The 20,806-nt window shown below is 40.2% G+C and overlaps 1 protein-coding gene across 4 annotated transcripts in view; it reads right to left on the bottom strand.

Moving 5' to 3' along the window:
- gdpd5b (glycerophosphodiester phosphodiesterase domain containing 5b) overlaps positions 1 to 20,806 on the bottom strand; it is a 43,982-nt gene that overhangs the window by 2,552 nt on the left and 20,624 nt on the right. For 2 of the 4 annotated variants that reach the window (XR_003982170.1, XM_030403325.1), the window contains exons 3-15: positions 14,691 to 14,794; positions 12,576 to 12,669; positions 12,314 to 12,373; positions 11,811 to 11,909; positions 10,457 to 10,550; positions 9,118 to 9,263; positions 7,760 to 7,842; positions 5,607 to 5,757; positions 4,042 to 4,263; positions 3,685 to 3,842; positions 3,432 to 3,579; positions 2,065 to 2,147; positions 1,113 to 1,127 (exon numbers count right to left, since the gene is read on the bottom strand). Coding sequence is in view for 2 of the 4 variants with exons in the window: in XM_030403325.1 (XP_030259185.1) it covers positions 1,113 to 1,127; positions 2,065 to 2,147; positions 3,432 to 3,579; positions 3,685 to 3,842; positions 4,042 to 4,263; positions 5,607 to 5,757; positions 7,760 to 7,842; positions 9,118 to 9,263; positions 10,457 to 10,550; positions 11,811 to 11,909; positions 12,314 to 12,373; positions 12,576 to 12,669; positions 14,691 to 14,794 (1,457 nt within the window). In the remaining 2 variants the exon portion in view is untranslated. The remainder of the gene's footprint in view (positions 1 to 1,112; positions 1,128 to 2,064; positions 2,148 to 3,431; positions 3,580 to 3,684; positions 3,843 to 4,041; positions 4,264 to 5,606; positions 5,758 to 7,759; positions 7,843 to 9,117; positions 9,264 to 10,456; positions 10,551 to 11,810; positions 11,910 to 12,313; positions 12,374 to 12,575; positions 12,670 to 14,690; positions 14,795 to 20,806) is intronic. The other 2 variants (XR_003982171.1, XM_030403335.1) reach the window with 1 other exon arrangement.

Here is a 20,806-nt window from a genome sequence, read left to right as displayed (position 1 = left end):
GCCAGTTTTCCAATAAGGTCCAACGGTCAGCTTTCTGTTTGGTAATAAAGTTATAAATGCAGGTTAACCATTAACACACGCTTAATAACAAGTCTATTAATATATTTTGGTCCTGATGCTCTCCAGCCCTCTTCCAGCAACTAAGGCCCTGTCCACAGGTCCACGGTTATCTTTGTAAACATAGCGTTTAAACACCATTTCAGAAATGACGTTGTTGACAGGAAACGGATTTTATACTCGGGTTGGTTTTTTACCTACAGAAAATATTATAAAACGAGGCAGGGAAACGTGACCGCTCTGGTTTTTTTTGCTGCGTTCATTGTATATTTATTGAAAATATCCTCTGATATAATGATTAGTACAGTATCATAAAAAAAGAGAACATTTTGCTCTTTCTCATGGGGCAGTGTTCATCTAATCAACATTTATTAAGGTGACTCACTGGATTGAGCTTTTAAATATCACTCGTGTAAGATGAATTCATTTCCTGAATGTAAAACCGGTGTCCTTGCTTTAATGACAACAGCCTTAAATTTCAATTAACCTAACTGAAGAACATTAGTCACAATGAACTGCGACTAATGCACCGAGGCATTTACAGACAGAAATGCAAACAGGAGAGCTTTTAGTTCATCAGCGTCAATAAAAGCTGATGCTCAAGCACTTCCCCTGATGAATGCAGTTCCGTACTTCTTCTCAGACATTTAATCGGTCATCTCAATTGGGTGGATAATAAATTCTAAATCTCATTTGTGACTTAGCGCTGTGGATATTTTGCGCTGTGTGGGTGGAAAGCATTCATTTTGTTTAGCCCACAGGGATAGAGACGTGAGCTCCTCCCTCGAGAGGAAAGTGGCAGCAGTGCAGTACAACGATTCGAGTGAGACAGAGAGAAGTGAAAGAGAGAGAGAGAGAATAAATATAGAAAGATGGTGGAAGTAAGATGGAGAGCAAAAATCAAATGAAGATCGATGTCATAGTAGAGAAAGTATAGAAAGAAGATAGAAAGTAGGCAAAAGAATGCATCAGACAAAAGAAAGATAAAGATGGTAAAAGACAGACGGAGGGTGAAACAAGAGAAGTATTCGGGTCAGAAGAGGTGACCCAGTTACCTGATCACGTGATAGCTGAGAGAAGATGCCAGAATGCAGCAGAGGAGGAGAAGAGCATGCACATCAGGCAGAGGAGAGAGGACGAGGAAGAGGCAGGAAGGACAAAAAAAGGACAAAAGAAGGCGGGAGACAAGAGAGGTCAGTTTAGAAGCCAGCAGAAGCTAACGAGGAGCTCGGCTAAGCAGAGCAAACCTGCACCGGACCGTTAAGAAAAAAAAAAAAAAAAAAGATCGATGCTCTCTGGTCCCCGAGATGACAGGAGGACAGACCATCTGTCCCTCGAGTCGTCACAGAAACAAACAAAAGCACACTCTCTGACAGAGGAGCAGAAATCGTGGAGGAGTGTGAGGGGTTTATATGTTTTAGCTCGGAGAAAACATGCCCATACAAAATACATCTTCTCTGAGGCCACACTGAGGTGTAGGGGGGAGAGAACAGCAGAAATACATCATAGCAGCTTATGAAACCACACAATACACACACGAGGATGTGTGTTTCTAGCTTTTTTTCCCTCTTCTGAAGGTCATTATTGTGAAATCAATAAAAAAAGTGATTAAAATACAAAAGAAGCTGCATGAATCGTCTCCTCGGTGTGTTGGTCTTTATATATACCAAGAACTGCATGAACGATGTTTGTGTGGCATGAAGAAAGTACAAACCCCCTGTTGTATAAGGAGAAAAGAAGCGCCTCGTTACCTTGGTGATTACGTATGAGCTGTTATTTTAACAATCTGTTCCAGACAGAGACATTTTTACTGAGTAACAGTGTGACATGTACTCGTGTGTAAGAAGAGCACAACAGGAGAGAAACAACAAAGATTAACTGCATTTACTTTCCTCTTCATAAACAAGGGGGAAAAAATGCAGAGACATTAACTCTTGTGTAAAAAAAAAAAAAAAAAGTCATTACAATGATTCATCTATAGTTTTATCACAGAGTGAGTGGACTTACTTCTGGAAAATGAATATTCCTATGACTACAGCAAAGGAGATGAGGTCTGCAGACACCCACATCAGGCAGTATTCATCCGGTCTCTGGAAACACACACACACAAATGAGTTTTGGTCGGTCTGGGTGTTAGCAGGTTCATGGCAGGTTTCACCACTGGGGGGAGCTTTAGGTCAACAATATAATCTCCAATATGAGTCGATACATTCAAACTGTCTTCAACAATATTTCTGCAAATAACGTCACATTTTCTCTCTTTTTAAAAATAAAGCAACTCCAATACAACATTTACTGTTATTAGGAAACATGATTTGTTCAATTCATTTTGTGCATTTATAAGATGACAATACAATCTTTAACAAGAGGAAAACCTTATTAATTATGTAATATGGCATTACCATGATTTGTGAGAGAAGGCCTTCATCTGTCTTTCTTCTGTCTTTCTATAGTTATCCCTCCTTCCTTCCTAACCAACCTTCCCCTTATTTCCTTCCCTCCTTTTTAACATCTGTTCTTCCCTCTTTTCTTTCTTTCTGTCCATCATTCCTTTCTATCTCTTCCTTCACGTTCCTTTCATGTAATGTCTTTCTTTCCTCCTTTCATTTTGTTGTTGTTCTCTCTCCTGTTTGTGATGTCTTTGTTCTGTGAGGTGTTTCTTATTGTGAAAAGCAATAAAAGGTGACTTACAAAAACATTTTTGAAAAAAAGAAGAGGAAATCCTGTAAAGCAAAACTGATGTCCTGAGGGTAAATATATTCACCTCCACTGGCCTTAACAACATTGAATGGCAGAGTTCACTTTCACAGTTTAAACGAACAGGCAGCACTGCAGATGCGTCGGCAGCTCGAACTCTCCCTGAACCACAGCAGGGGGGCCTGGGTCACGTTCACATGTTGTCACGCAGAGTTCCCGTATGGTGATACAGACGGGAAAGGCCAGGCCTGCGGGCTGCAAAGACGCAAAGGTGGTGGAACAATACCAGAGCGGCGCAGTGTGGTTGCTGCCCATGTTGAGCCAAGTGAACTAGAAAGCCATGAGTCATCCACTACAGGATAAACTCCAGTGACGATGCTCGCCTTTCTACTGTGCCGGGTCCTCAGATGAGTGTTAAAATCAGAGGCTGGCATGTTCACCGCAGTAAATAAACAGACTAGATGAGCTCGGTCGACAAGTAGGTCCCGTTGTTGCCACATGTCAGAATCTTGTTTAGTCAGGCTTGATCCAATAACATCTACAATGAGTCCACCGTCAGCCAATTTATGAAACCTTTTTACTTTATTAACACAAAAAACAGTGCTTGATTTTTAAGTGATACCTGCGAAGTTCCAAGCAAAGAAGAAGAAAATTGTTTATTCGTTGTGGGTCCTTACCATGAGCCAGATGGGGTAAGGCACCTTATTGAGGATATGCGGGGCCTCTGAGGAGACTGCAGACACCCCGCTGCACCAGAGCACCGAGTACAGCCAGGGCTCGTTGATGGTGTAGAGGGTGAGGTTGATGTTGCTCTCGGAGAAGTTTCTGAAAGCAATCACACACACTCAGGCACAGCTTTGAACAGAAACCCATGTGTGTTAAGGTGCCAACCTGATAACTTATCAGCTGTGTGTATGTGTGTGTTTCTACCTGATTTCCTGTGTGCTCGCCTGGTTGTATCGGAGCAGCAGCCTGCTGATGCCAGACTGATGAAGCGTTTCAGGAGTCAGTTTGTCCACCGAGGTCTGGATCAGACCAGGTGCCAGCTGTCTCACCTGAGCTCTGTGCTCACCTGGAGTCCACATCACCTACACACAGCACAATATACACCACTAATGTTACACTTGTCTCAATGAAACTGAAGAGGTAGGATCCTAATTCACACGACTAGTAATATGGAAACACTCCGCAAAAATCAATTTATATAGCTGTTATCAGATTAATTCCCATCTAATCCCTTAAATGCAACAACATGCTGTGCAGAGCATTCAGTCCCTATATACTTACCAGGCTCTGAGGGACCCCAGACTGCTGCACAGCCTGCAGTGTATCATTGATCCAGCTGTCGTAGCAGGGGTGCTCTGGAGGAGGTCTCCTCAGCCTGAACACCACTGTGCTGTTGTGATAGGAGGCCAGCTTTAGAAGCTGCTCCAGGCTGCATACACTCTGGTTGGCAATCAGATCCTTCTCATGGGGGGACAGGCTGTGCACCGTCCAGAAGGGGTCATCCTGAAAATCACAAGGATCACATATGTGTTTTAACAGGAGAGTAATATCATTGGTTTTATTGTTTAAAATACAATAACTGTAGACTAATAACGTTCCTGCTGCTAGACATTCTTTTGGAAACCTGTTGAAAAATATATATGAATTCATAACCTCTCTCTGAGTTGCTTTAAATAGAAACATCCATCCAAGTGTTCTGTAGAGCGTTTGGTCAACGCCTACGGGAAATAAAAATAGTTGAATGTTCTTCCTCATTTCCTTCATATCCTTTTTTGCTTCACTGCTCCCTCGTTTCTTGTCGGAGCGCACGGGAGAATCGGATTAGATGCTTCTTAAATACGTCCTCCATGATGTGCTTCACTTCACTGACTAAAAAAACACACATCTGTCTTGATTGTGTTATCAAGGTGTCAGCAAAATAACAAAGCTTAAGACATGTTTGGGCGTATGGAAATCAGAGTGTGACAGTGAATTGTCATAACAGCGCAGAGAAGAAGCTTTTTCTTGGAGTACAGTCTCCTCCTGCTACAATGTCCTCCACATGCAATGTAAATAGACTGAGGCTGAGAGGGGAGAGGGGAGGGTGGAGAGGATAATGCAGATTCAAACAAATACTGACATTTCAGAGGCTTGAGAGCAAAGAGTCTTTCTACAACAATCTGATGTCTTCAAATATAAGTCTTAGAAAAATGTACTTAAGAAAACACAAGATGAGTTCAAACCTACACAGCAAGTGTAAAGATTTAGACATTTACAGATTTGAAGAGATGCTAGCTATAGCAGTTTTTGTTGAAGCACAAAAATATACAGAACATTTACATGACTGGAGGGTGGTGCACGGGGACTAAAGTGGGACACAGCAGAAAGCCATGCATCTACATCACTGCATCTTGCACCACATTCAAACAGATTTTCTCCCTTAGAAACAGAATATGAAGATAAATGGATTCACACAAATCGGCAGGTAATGGCTGCAGAAGAATACAGCAGTAGAGTGGGAGTGGGTCACTTCCTGTAGACGGTGCAGCATCATTATGCAGGAAGGAATAATTGGGTACCAGAACAAGCAGAATCCCTCGTTTGTCGGTGTGTTTTCATCGTGTCTGGCCCCACTAGTCTCCTACTTCAGGCAGGTCGAGACAAACAAATTATTTTGAAGCACTGGTTGACCCTTATCCTCTCTGCATACAGGAGAGCATATCTACAGCATTAATGGATGAAACCAGAGGATGGCATGAAGTATCAGTGAGTGAGGACACATGCTGAGGAGTACTCATGCCTCGATGGGCTAATGACCTTTATCACACACATAACACTCATCTAAACTCATCATCAGCAACAAATACCTTGAGGAACCACTGTCCTGCATTGAGCTGCTGCAAATCTGTCCAGTTAAAGTGTGAGGCGTCATCCGTCTGTCTGCCTGGGAAAACTTTCTCTGCGTTTGTGGTCCTCTCCAAGGTGTGGTCGTGCATCAGGAAAGGCACTCCGTCCACACTAAAGATTAGATGGAGATGCAGACTTTTAACATGCAACTCAAGTAATTTATCACAACAGCGTAGTGCCGCCAGAACAGAAACGGAAAAATTGATCAGTATCACCTTGTAAAAGTTTATATTTATAGCAAGATGTTTTCACGTTATATCATACAAACTTATCCTGTCAAAACAAAAGACTTCTCTTGTTATAACAAAGTGTTTCAGGTTATGTGAAGAAAAATAATATAAATAGCACTATATAGATAATAAGATGGAAGAGTTCCATGTTATAATGTAAATGTTTATACGGTGTAATAACGTAAAAAGATCCTGTTTTAACATGAAAACATCTTGCTATAACAACAAACTTTTCATGTTTTACTTTACATGATACTGATCTATTTTTCTTTTGCTGGCATGGAAGAAATAGACTTCTGTATTTTTACATTAAGTATAATTACATAAAATCGTTGATTTTTATTGGCCGGAGCATTGTTATTTTTTAGAGTCCCAAGTAGTGATATGTGTGTGTCCCTCCAGAGTTTTTATCTATGTGACTTTCTGTAACTATCATATACACGGGAGGTTTTTTTCTCTTATCACCCACCCAGTGTCGCTCACATTCTTATAGTAATTCAAACTGAACGACCATTCACACTCAAAAAGGACTCAAAGGGCAACTCAAAATAACATTTAGATAAGACATATGATAAGAAAGTTGTTTTTGAGGGTTAACTCTTGAAATCACGTCAAACAGGACCAAAGAGAGAGCAGAGGAGACAATGTGAGGTTTTTTTTTCCCTTCTTTTTTTTTTTTTTTTTTACAAAACTGCTGCTTCTCAATATTTGAATACCAAATGACTTCCCCCTTTCTTAGTTCAAATCGGCATGGTGTCCAGTAAACACAAAGACCAAACCAACAATAAGAAAAAAAAAACATTTCTTAATATTTGCTATTCAAATTCTCAGCAGAAAAAATAAATAATGCATTTCAAGTGTGGATATGAGTGTGTAAATGTGTGTATATGAACTGTTTATATTCCCAAAATATAATTATCAGGAGGAAAAAAAACAAACTTCATGCAAAGTAAATTATCAGGGAAAATACTGCAATGATAAACTGATAAAAAATATGCTGGTATAGTGTGTGTGTGTCCAGTCTGCTGCAGGAGTGGAGTCTCCCTGTCGCTCTGGTTGTCATCAAGTCTAATAACTCAGCACAGTCAGGAGCTCACCTGTCAGCAGGCTGCACCAATACACACACACACACACACACACACACACACACACACACACACACACACACACACACACACACACACACACACACACACACACACACACACACACACACACACACACACACACACACACACTCTCTTAGAACCGTAAGCGAACAAACAATACCTCCGAAAATGTGTCCACGCAAGGATATAAATACAAGCATTCACACCCATACACACCCATACACACAAACACTCTCTGCCAATGCACATGCATGAGTGGACATGTACACCCACTATCCATCATATACCAAGGCTTCTTCTCTATCAACCCTCCCCACTTCCTCTTTCTTCCTCCAAGTGAGTCTCTCAGAGCTCAGCCTGTCATCTTTCATTATGTTGGTGATGTCCTGCCTCCATCTACTGCCTACTGATAGACTGATGAACTCTTCAAATGCTCCGTTTTACTTGCTTTTCATGTTGAAGGGATATTACTGCTTTGCCTATTCCTCCTTTAAGAAAAGTAATTTGTTAAGACTATTTCAACATTTTTCATACTTTAGATTGTAATAGCTTGAAAAATGTACAGCAGTGGGATATCAATTTAATAATTCACCTTTTCATGTCTTATATGTAAGCAACACATTATGTTTTGATTGGACATGTATCCCAGTGAGAGCCTATCTTGCAGGTTCTTAGAGGTTTTGGGAAACCAAACATGTGAAAGAACAACTAAATAATCCTTCATTTGTTTGGCTTCCTCATTCCACTGTATTGATTGCGTGTGTGTGTGTGTACCTGATAGCCACGTCAGCCTCAAACCCAGTGACGTTCATCTGCAGAGCTCGCTGAAAGGACCACAGTGTGTTCTCTGGAGCGAGCTGGAAACACACACAAACACACAGTCAAGACAAACAAACACCATTACATGAAGTCCTGTAACAATTATCTAATTGGTGGACTTTACGGGAAGAAAAAAAAACATGACAGAAACGGCGCTAGATGAACAAAACAAGTAGTTCTAATTAATTATCAAGTAGGTTGTGTTGCAAAGTAAAAAATAAACGTCACTGTAGTTGGATGTATGTGAAAATAGACTCTGCAAACAAAGGAATGTTGTGAAATCAAAACATTAGGGTAATAATCAATATCGAGTCAATAAGTTAAACATCACTTACTAGAAACCCCCCCCCCCCCGGAGACCCAAGGAGTAACGATAGTGACTAGTAGGATAGGAATGCTGCTATAATCAATAGAGAGACCTTCTGGGAAACTGGTTCTAGTCATGTGACTTTTTTTTCCCTAGTTGAAGTTCTCACCGCCCTGCAGAGCCGCTCCTAATTTTAGATTCCAATGTGAGGATCGATCACGTTACACAAATACCACAAAAATCAGGGCGTGTGTGTTTCAGAGCGTGTGAGTAGCTGTTAAGAATAACAAGGAATCCACCTTCCCTTTCTCCGTAACTGTTGTACAACACTGAGCCAGATATTGTGCTAAGTACATAAATCTTCCTTCAGCTAACATTTAGAAGCATTAACATTAATCCAAGCAGATAAATCAAATATAAAAATGCACTTTGGTGTGCATGAGTCCTATGTTTATGTGGCCCCTGGATGCACACATAGCTTGCAGGCTATAACAGGCCTTTTTACAGCGTGGTGGTTCCACAGAATCTGCTCTGTGAGAGGGATGCCGTCACTGAAAACAGCTGAAGACACAGCACTGAAAATGGTCAAAAGAGATCTCTGGTCCATTCTCTTTCACGTCGAGCCGCCTAGCAGAAAAAAAATGTTCCTGCCAAACATCATGCAGTGAGAACTCAGAGTCTCACTCATATGTTTCACACTTTTTTCAGTTGCACGACCACAAGGTCATTAGTCTAGAATAGCCCTGGGATGTGCAGGAGAAGACAAATGAACAAAAAACAAAGGGAATGCATTTCTAGAACGCTAGCACAATTTGTCTGCCGTCTCCATCCCATCAGAGTAAAAGTTAAAGGTTCCATATACAGAGTGGCTCATTGTCATCAACATAACTGAGGTAAGGTTACCCTCCGTAAAGCCACTGTCTCATAGCTTAAAGTACATGGCAGTGTGAATACAATTTGTTGGCCTCCATCATCTGATTGGATGATAAGAAGTCAGGTGACTGACCATGGGGGCCCCCTGGTGGCCGATAACATCGGGGCGTTGTTTGAGGGTGGTTGGGTCCATGATGCAGGGAGAGGTGATGTAGAGTGGCACCACATAAAGTCCCAGTAACACACTGATATACAGCAGCACGACCACCACCTGGAACACTGGGAGAAGACAGGATAATTAACTGTTAAAGGTGATATCATTACAGAAGTGAAAGAAAAAGTTTAAGATTTTACTTTCATCAGAGATCTGAAATATTTCATGTTTTGATCTGTAACAAAGAGAACATTTTCGTGTTTAGTTTAAAAGGTCATGTGTAATGCAAGTAATGTTCAGTAGCCCACCATGTATAACCACTCACAGTGGCCATCAACATTGACAGAAGGGGCCAAGGGGATACACTTTACCCTGAATTTACCTTATTGTAAGTGAGCGAGCAGTGTGTGTGTGTGTGAGTGTGAGTGTGAGTGTGAGTGTGAGTGTGAGTGTGAGTGTGAGTGAGTGAGTGAGTGAGTGAGTGTGTGTGTGTGTGTGTGTGTGTGTGTGTGTTTGTAGGTGGACACACAGACACACATGCAGGGTAATGTATTTGTTTCAAGGTCAGCTCCGGGGCGGGGTTGAGTAGACAACTCTTGTTACACACAGGAGACTCGCAGCCTTCATCTGCGCGCACTCACACACCCTCACATCCTCTTCGGTACTCACACTCCACTCTGCATTAAAGCAGAGGCAAAAGTGGGAGTAAAACGGCCTAGGCCTTTTCATCTCGTCAAGTCTCTCCAAAAGCACAAACTAAAATGTAATGAAGGACAAAAGATCCCTTTTATAAGTTTTAAATGTCTCTCACAGTCCAAAGGACATAGTTACAGAACTTTCCTTGTTATGACTATCCTCTCACTGGACAAGGCACTAACAGCAAGTGAAAGCATCTCTGGATGTATCTTTTAAATTAATGAAGAGCGTTACTTCTAAAGAAATTGTATGATTAACATGACCAAGCACTGCTATCTGGTAATAATTTCTTTCAGAAGACAGAAAAACTGCTGCATAAATGATACCGACTTTCATTTATGTAGACCGGGATCGCAGTGAGAATCTGACTACACATCAAGAGCTGCTAATCCCCAAAAAGGGTCCTGTGCTCCGGGTGAAAACAATCCAAGGTGTCCTGGCTGGAAAACATCACATGAGCCTGTAGGAATGTTTGTTATCTCTGACACCCTTTGTGGAGGTCCTGGCCTCTGTCTACATAGTGTTAATCATTCACCACTCTTCCTGTGAGTGCACATATGTGTGGGAGATGGATACAGCAGGTGAGTGTAACCCGTATTCTGCGTTGTAGAAGTAAACGTACTTGTTTTTTCTGAGCGGGCGACCTGTCCGGCCACAATCCATGACAGTGCTGTGATCGCAGCGAGAGCCCCGATGTGCAGGAACGGACCTGTGGCCTGGACAAAGGTGTGATTCAGATGATTTGGAGAAATGGAGACAAAGTGGAAATATGGGAAGAGAATCAGGGTTTTATGAGAGAGGACAGTGAGTAAAGGAGTAGAGAAACAAAGAGTGGCTTAAATTACAGATATTATCTGCTATTCAGAGATAACAGCTATCATTTGTAGAGGCATTCAATTTCAGTGGCATCAGTTTCAGTGGAATTGTGCGTCAACATCAATAATCTCCCAATGACACGGTAATTGCAAGCTTCTCTCGACTTCTTGGATATTGGTAAGCTGGTTAGAGGTCCAGCTTGTAGGATTCAGGGGGCTCTATTGTCAGAACAGGTCCTCTTCTATTGAATCCGCCATGCGGCACTGCCATGTTTTTACAGTAGTCTCGGCTACGGCTCAAGTTTTTAGAGGCCACCGTAGGGAAGGGGTAATGTGAGCGGTATTGAGCTGATAACATTCTGCAACTTCATCAAGAGATGGCACTAAAACCTACACACTAAAGCTTTAATTCAGGACAAAAGCAGGACAAATGCATATTGAGCATTGGGTTGCTGCAGCATACTTTTGAAAAATTACCATTTTTCTTTCGGAAAATGTTTAATATGAACATTTTCCTCACAAACAACTCATTACATTCCTATAAATTATGCACATACAGTTTAATTTAAGAATGTTATTTTGAAAGAGAACAAAAATTGGTAAATTTACATGATGTGTATATAAATGCAGCTGCTGCAGGTGGGATTGACTGATATAAAGCCTGGTATTTGATTTGATACCAGGCTCATTTGACAACACTGACTGAAAAGAGATAGGAAGTTTTCAAACAATCTATCCTGGACCTCCTCATCCAGCCAACTGTGTTTACAGCTCAATCATTTTATTCAGTGTTCACAAACCTATGGTCAGTCGGACCTAAGTCTAGGTTGTTAAATTAATGGACAGCCACCCTGTCACAGTCACAGTTTAGTGCTCAAAAGCAAATTTCATTTTACTGAAAAAACTATTACATGTGTGACATTTGATGGGGCCTGTACCAAACAAACATGCAGTCTTACATCTGGAGGATACAATTAGTAGGTCAGGGCATGCTGCTGCACTACAGGACTCCATGCTGTGTTTGTCTCACATTATATCTTAATAAAAAAAAATAATAATAATTCTGCAATTTGGATGTCGCACTAGGCCTGCAAATTTGATAATGTTTCGATTAACTGTTCATTCCTACTTCAGGGCTTTCCTGTGTTTCAGTCTGCTAACCTGCAAGGAAATGGGGACAACATCCCACTCTTGGCCCCATGTTTGATTGACAGATATCACCCCAACAATAGTGGTGAGTAGAGCAGCGGTAACGCCTATCTGTGAAGACAGAGAGGGACAGATGCATACAATCAGAGAGGCTGTCATTTTGGATAAATACATGTACACAACCACACAAACCCAAGCCACGAATAACCTCAAATAGCTCCCAGCCCTTTCCCACCCCAAACGCTGTTTGTATTTGGATTGCCGATAGCATTTGAGACCAGGTCATTTACTGAGCTTTCACAACCCTCCTGGGACTACACGATCCAAACTGTAAGTTCAGGACAAGTTCAGCTGATCAACAAAGAAAGAGCACACGCACAGACACCAAGCAAACAACATAGAGAAAGACACATATTTAAATCTCACCCATCCCTTTCTGCCTCCCAATTTTCAACACCCACCCACCAACCAACTAACACAAACACTGTTACTAAGTCCAACATTTGGCAAATTACCTTATGGAGCCAGTGCAAATTCAGCTGTTGCCCAAGTGCAATGTGACAAAGTGCTAAAACCTGAAAACAGAGAAAAATCAAGAGACACACGTCAGAGCAGAAAAACAAGTCTGCTGCCTGGCAGATCTCAACTTGCTCAACATTGCCACGTGTATAACAGTTAAAATGTCTGGAAAGACATGAAAACAATTCAAAAGCTTCTAAATCACAGCCAGGTCATTATGATGAACAAAATATGTTTAACATCTGATGTAGGACTGACCATTAAAAATGCAATGTAGGTGAAGCCGGCAGCAGTGGTGGCCAGGATGGGAACAGTGCCATCACTCCACTCCCTGGAGCGGTTATAGAGGAACCTGACAGAACAAGAGAGAGAATAACATTTCACATGCTGACAGCTCACCTGCATTATATCATTGTTAACCCGGGTGAAGAGTTGAGAGAATTTCGTCCTGTGTTTTTAAAAAGGCATTATTTGCCATTTTTACTTACTTACAATTATGTAAATAATATACTATGTCATATTCACTATAACAAACGTTGTTATTTGGAGGTTCCCCTTCAAAAATGGATAGCAAGGTAATATGGCAATAAGGATCTTAAGCGTTATCAGTTTTACAACAGATATGCGAGGGAGGTAAAAGGAAGGTTTAAACAACAAACACCCACACAGAACAAAAACCTTGCGAGCAACTCGTAAATTACTGTAGATTGTCTGCAAGTCAAAGACCTTTGAAACAGCAACAGATAGAAATCAAGTATCCTCGAGCTTAATGCTTTATTGTTGCAATAAATCCAGTACAGATACGACAGACAGCAGCCTCAGTGATTGCAGTCACCATTGTTGGGCTAAGGGGAGGATTCAGACCAGACAGATCATGTGACTGTTATATTAATGGCCAAATGGCAAATTATTGACAGCTGGTTTCTGTCTTCAGGGGAACTTTAGTTTGGCAAGCAGCAGTAGAGGCAACAATAGAGAGAACAAGCCTGCATGTATCACATGTTTTCTTTTTTTGCAAACAGATGAAGCCAAACATAGTTGCTCAAAAGAGTAAAGAGTGTGTGTGTTAGTGTGTGCATGTGTGCTTTGACATGTCAGTCCAGGCCTATAGCACTAATCACTTTCAAAGCCTTATCAGTGATTCCAGTGGCACAGAGCCACAGCAGGGTCACTTAGTGCTGATGCTCCCAGCCCTTTGTGAATATATTTATACTGCAGATGGACTCGGACACTCCCTGCTGCTAAATCACTAGAAGACATAAGGGCAGGGATGTCATCTCTGTGATTATCTGCACAGTCCCTCCAAAAAAGCAGGAAGGAAAGTCTCCATATGGACATGCAGAGATTAATAAACACCGGTGAGATTGAGGATAAACCTGGACTGGGCTGACTGATTGGGAGACTGAAAGGCAAGGGTGACAGCAATAGATGGGTTATTGACGGTAAAAGAGAAAAAAAACCAGAAGGCATCATATAGAGATTAGATTCAGAAATCACTGCATTAGAAAGGGATGTGAGGGGAGGTAACAGAAGGAAACAGGATATAGAGGAAAAGGTGACATTGTGGAGGTTACTGAGAGCAGGTGGAGGGGGGAGGGGAAAGGTAGATGGAGAAAAAAATCCAGTGTATGTGACATTATGGGACACAGACAGCAGAAACCATTTTCTACTAAAGCATGTGCAGGATCATGTTAAACATAAGTAACATATGATTTAAAACAATACATAACATCAATTTCTACTATTAGATTGTAATGTTCATTTCTTGTTAATTAAAAGCATGTGGCAGAAGAATGTCTTCGGCGTCTCATCCACAGCTTGCAGAATGTTAAAACTTCATCCACCAATACATCATTTTAATGTTCTGAATAATTAATTGGCAGTAAATGATCTCTGTAAGTCATTTTCACTTTGAGCTATCTATTTTGAATTTCACCAACACTTATTGCATGAAATATTAGTAACTCTTGTGCTTTAAGGAAAATTGCATGTGTGGTTTTATTGTAAACCTTTACGTGAAAAACAAACAGATTCCGCTTATAGGTTTGGAATAAGTCTCACTTTTGGTTGCTTGTTATGTTTTCAGTCACATAAACAAGTGGTCACATAAAAACAACCACTAGGGGCTGCGTCACTGACAGAACAGGAAATATTGGTCAAACCATCGCTGTTATGTAATGATGTAATCTGCGGAGAACTCGATGGTATCCGGTCAGATTAAGGCAGAGGACGGATTAAACAGCTGATTTAGGAAATCAACAAGCCGACAAGCATGGATACAATTTATTTACAGCCAAAACAATATGGTGACAATCTGGCTCAAAGTTTGACCTGACAGCACTCAGGAACAATCGGTTACGGTTGTGTACTCACCAGTTGAACTCATTGTAGTCGTTATGTGCCTCCCACCAGAAGTAGAACCAGACAAGCAGCAGACAGAAGGTAAAGAGGAGGATGAGGGACCACAGCAGCTCCCACTGCACAAATGCAAACATACAAATGAATACAATTAATTTGGGTGATACTAAAAAGCACATTTACTGGTCTCCGCTCTGGAAAATTCATGTAGAGCAGCTGTGGCGGCTGAGGATTCTACTGCTGTTGAGAGAAAGCCATGATGCTGAATCTCTGAGGGATGATTTTGTATAACTTATCAGCTCGATAAAGACAACTTCAGCTTTTTCCAGAAGATATTCAGAGACCGGCAGAGTTTATTAGAAGTAAACTTAACTTAAACTTTCCTACATAGAGCACATTATGTCAACCTGGCTGCTGACCTTTGCTGAGAGTATTCCCTAACACACTTTGCTCATTATCAAGGAATTACTTTTAATAACTTCACAAGCGAGCTGATTAATTACTGTCATCCTCTGCCATGAACTTTTGTACAGTGGCAAATATTAAAACTGGCGACATCTTCAGATACAGAAATACACCTCTTGGCCATACTCAGGAGCATACATGCACGCAGGTACGCTCATCTTCATTTTTCTCAGCATACTTTAAACACGACCCTTTTGTGTGAGTCAGACAAGAACCTTTTGACCTTTTCATAAACAACAGAGACTGCTTATATTATATAAAAACTCTGTGCACCTGAAAGAACCGAGCAGTGGCAGTGTTTGCCTACTAAAAATGTTCAACACTTGAATACATGACAGGGTGTGACAAAACCAACATACTGATCACATTCCAAGATAAACTACTTAGGCTTCTTTAATTATGACTTTAATTGTGTCATCTTAACACTCTGCACATTTTGTCAGTAATATCTTCTTTGGGTGACCCTGGGAGGGAAAAACTCACATCACATCAAAAGGTCAGTTGTAATTGTAGTCATTATAGATGTCAAGTGTCTTAACATGGCCTTAGGAGGGCTAAGACTTCTGGTAAAATATGTGCAAACATTTGCACGAACAGTACAGAGGTATTCACAATGAATTGATATGTTTAGTGCAAAAATCATTAGTCGATTAGTCCATCAGCAGAGTGTCTATATGTTCTGCACGTGTGTGTTGTGTGCACTAGTGTGTCAAGTTAAAGACACTCAGTTAAGCAACCTAAGCATATCAGCTTGAATGCACCATTGTTGTGTGCACAGAGGATCAGATTATTATCACCTCGACCAGCTGATGCGACACACAGGTAAGACAGTCCATCTGACCTGTTTTGAACTGCTCTCAGTCCCAGTGGTTTTTGGTTTGTCTTAACACTTTTCTAATGCTTAATATGGAAGTTTGGAATCATGATTCAATCCACTTCCTGAAATTATTAGAAAAAGTGCAGCATTTGAAGGTCATATTTTGACCTGAGGCTTGTTTTAAGAGCTTTCCTACATTTCAACAGGAGGACCTGGGGTCAGACTTAATGTGGAAATCACGATGGTATAAAGATGGGTTATTACATTTCTGGGCATGATGATAGCATAGCAGAGATCAGTTGTACAAAAAAGGGAAACCTGCCCAGGGGGAATGCTGATTCAATCCCATCTCATAAATGGACATGGCTTCTGAAGTATATTTCAGAAGTGTAAGAAAAACATTATGCAAGCCTCGGATGACTAACCCTATGCCTTGTACATCAAATAATATGGGCATCAAATTACTTTGGCTCGCTTTACAAGAACTAAATGAAACAAAAAAACAAAACAACTTACAGCTAAAAAAAACATTTTTATATGTTTCTATCATTACTATTAAACATAGTAAAACCAAAACCAAAATCAAAACAAAACAAAGCATTGTCTACATTCAGATTTGTCCTCTGACGAAGAGCACAGCAAATCACTCAAGTGATGGGCTCTGTGGGAGGCATATCTGCTCAGTGATGACAAAGCACAGACTCTGGTTCCCATGGTCCTTAATAACTACCTGGGAGATTGTTAACCCCCTACCCTTTCATTCATGTACCCCGCCTCCCCCTCCCCTGTGGATTATGATGGATGCGTCCTGAGATGCCCCTGAGAGAGAAATCTGTGTTATGCACAATGAGGTTTCTTTAATTAATCGGATAACCTAATAAACCCAATGTCATTTCTGAGATCTGATGCTGAGGATTTTATTACCAATTATTTACTCACACTACAATATTGGCTTGCATATAGCAATTATATACAAATCTCTTGAGGCAGTGTTAATTTATTCTGTGTCCATTTTTTCTGCTCCACCACCCATTTCTCATCATTATCTTTTCATCACTTTGTATCACTTATCTTATCACTACGATGCACATGATAAAAACTGATAAAAACAAAAGTACAAAAGGGGAGATCATCTTGTCTCACATTCAACATACAGTAGAATTTATTCATGTTCATTAATTTAAGTTGTGGACATTTTGTATGTTTGTAACAGCCAAGTAGAACATTTAGCTTTGATAGCTTTGTTTAGCTTTTCTTCATCTCTCATTTTCTGAAGATTTAAAAAAACCCTTAATAGGTCCGATGTCCTCTTTCTGTTTGCCAGCTAACTCAGCAGCAGTGCTTGTCCAGCTGACCTCGACTTGGCCCGCCCCAGTGACATCACATTACCATTCTACATGGCTGGCATTTTGTCCCATGGTACAGACTGACGGTGAGGCAACGTAAATCTATCAGACCACCACAATCTCTGGTAAGTGTCTGACTGACAGCATATGCTCACAGTCATCTGTGCTTTGTTCGAAAAATTACTCTGATTGGCATAGTGCTCTTCTGTTCTCCCTTGGAAAAATCATAGAGGACAAGAGGGACAAGTTCTCCTTGGAAAGATTCAGAATAAATGTGAATTTAAATTAAATTATTGGGTGTGCTGTAATTAAAAAGTAATTCAAAAAAATGTCAGAATTAATTTTAAAATCCATCAGAGACCTTTTCTGAATGTAGTCAAGGCAGCTAGAATGGTTAGGATTTAAACCAAAACTAAACTAAAACAAAAATACCGAAAGATACAGAATAAGTCCTACAGAACAAACTCCACTGGCAAAAAATTAGGGATCAAATGGATCAGGAAATATTCAACAGAATTATAAACACTCATGTTAAAACAAACAAACAAAAAAAACATTCCTGACAACCCTCCAGTTGCACTGCGCTCTCTGAACTCAGTGCTATAAAAAGACAATTTCGAGGAATACATCTAAAAGGATTTACTGCCTGTTGCAGACTAAAACAGTGTTCATCCATTGTTATCATGGGATTGCACCAAGGTTTTGCAGCAAGAACGCGAGACAGACAGACAGAGAGAGAGAGCAAGATAGATAGATAGATAGAAGATAACTTTGGCATTTGTCCAAGAATACACAATTTTTCCTTTGTTTCCCTGAGTGGCTTTCTGTAAATGTATACGTCTTGACTTTTAATCGTTCAAAGCAAGCCCAGTACAGTACAGTACATTACAACTTAAGGAGCCAATAATTTTGCAAAGTTTAAAGTGCCTCACATAATTCTGGGAAGCCTTCTAAATAATAGCACTAATTTTCTTGTTGAGCTGACACCATCAAGCTATTTAATAAACACTTGCTTGCGTTCCACTGCCTCCACATGATGGGTCTTAGACAGCCCAGCATCAAGTGTTTTAGGTTAAATATGGTTAACTGAATTTAAGTAATTAGTTTGAGTATATACCTCGCCAAATGGCAACCATAGTTCTGTCCAAATTTTGCAGCCCTGATGGTCATTTGTGGTCAGCTTGGTGAATATTGCCTTTAGTGCATGGTGAACATCAGTTGTGGTGCCAGGAGGATAGAGTTTAACAAACCCATTTACTGTAGTTATAGTAGCTTACTTGTAAACTGATGTTTGTTCGGCTTTTTGGCACTTTTTATTAAAATGTGAACAGTAAGTCTGTTATTCTATAATGGTCAGAGATTTTTAATGACATTGTAAACATGACTGAATGACCTGTGCACCCGGTTCTGCCTCCAAGAATGCTTCAATATGTCAAACAGGATCCAGCCTACAATATAAAGTTATTATATCCACAGGATGACAATTACTCACGCTCGACAGCTGTGCTACAGCACAGTGCATACATACATACATACATAAACAAATGCCAATACTATCTACTCTGATTTGCATCTGTTTTGCAGATCAACCTTGGGACAAATATGGAACTATGATGCAACACTCTTTGAGAAGTGATACTAAATAAATAAAAGCATTCACACATTGAAACTCTTGAACCCCTCTCTAGATTCACAAGTCAAACAGTGTATTGCTGTGTATATGTGCAAATTTATTCAAGCTGTCAAACCTACACATGCAGCTTAACTCCAACTCGCCAATAAATCACACAGCCAAACATGTGGATTACTAGTGTACCAATAACTGCATATCTCACTAGGTTTTAAAGAACTGCGGTATAAAGCATTGAGGCATAATGAAGCATGTTTGGGTGTGTGCTGGTTTACTTGTGTATGTATGTGTATGCACTTCATGAAGAAAGTGTCCTTGTACGCATCCATGTACGGTATTACAAGACAACTCTGGAAATAACAATGCATATTGATATTATATATTGATATTTAGAGTGGGTGTATAAAATTGTACCCTTAAATAGTAAACTTACTGGGGTGGGGTAAAGATGCACATGAAAAAGCAATATTAGGTCTTATGGCATATTTTGGTTAAGAGTATCCTCTTTTAACTGCATTGTAACCTCCATGCACTGCATTTGGTAGTTCACTCTTCCATCACATGCACAGTTATTTTTTCAGCATCCCATTAAACAGAAATTCAGTCAACCCACGGCAAGCACTGTTTATTCTCCCATCACATGTGCAGCCCACACTACTGCCAAGACTACGGCAGTGTCTGAGCCAAAGGACTACAGTGAGGAAAACATTATTAAAATTATTGAATATATTTAAAACAATTACCCAGCAGATAGTAGCCTAAAGCCAAGGACACAGTTTAACTTATAAACAGCTAGCCAAATATTACCATGTGGGATGTAGCTTGATGATAGTCCTGTTTAAGGATTTCTTGTATCAAACTCTTCCCATTAATCTTTGAACATTCAATAAATGAGTTGATTAATTTGACAATTGAAATAAACATTTTTACGGCATGGTAAAGCTTTTATTTCTAAATGCATACACATGGTTAAAGATGTAATATGTAAAATTGGCCTCCTGCCAAATCCAAACTCAAAACAAAGAAGGGACAACATATTTCCAGAGTAGTCACTCATTTCAGCAAGCTGTTGCTGTTGTTGGATAGTTAGCTCAGTTAGTCATGCAGCTTGCAGTCCAGACTATGAGCTTCCAGCACTTAGGGCATGTTGGTACTTACACCACTAGCACTTCAGTAGATATCTCTTTAACATAATCCACAGACATGTCATTAAAGATGTTATTTCTTCACATTGTGTTGATTTAAACACATCTCTTAATGTTCTCAATTAGAATATTTACATATTGCACCTTTAATAGCCCAAGAACAAATTACCCATATATATTCACATTATACATTATATGTTATATTCCATTATTTCCCATAAATCCCTTGTAATTCCTTTGGAAATATTAAAACCTTTATTATACCCAGAATTTGTATCCCCATACTTGAGCTTAGAGAGAATGTCAAGCAGGCTGCCATTTACTTCACGTGATATGTTTCTGTATTTATCTGATGTAAAATAGGTTTTGACAGCCAACATTAGTCTCCTCTACCAAAACAGACATTTAACATTCATTTACACACGCAAAGTTACTGTACATATATATGATAGAGATAATTTCTAACCAGATCATTTAAGTGCAGACCTCTGCTACCATATAGACAACACACAAGTAAACGATGCATTCAATTAGATGGCAGCTTGACTCAGTATGCTGCCACTGAACATGCCAGCACTGTGGAGCGAAAATATGGTGTGGGATGGTCCTGAATCAACTCACTGTCAAAAACAAATACAGACGGATCCAAACAAACACAAACATGTTGGTGTGTGCCAATAAACTTGAAAACTCATGTAAATGTAGGAGAGACAATTTCAGCTCCCATA

The sequence above is a fragment of the Sparus aurata genome, chromosome 2 (assembly GCF_900880675.1).
Source record: "Sparus aurata chromosome 2, fSpaAur1.1, whole genome shotgun sequence".
Taxonomy (NCBI): Eukaryota; Metazoa; Chordata; class Actinopteri; order Spariformes; family Sparidae; genus Sparus; species Sparus aurata.
This window is presented reverse-complemented; position numbering and strand designations above follow the sequence as displayed.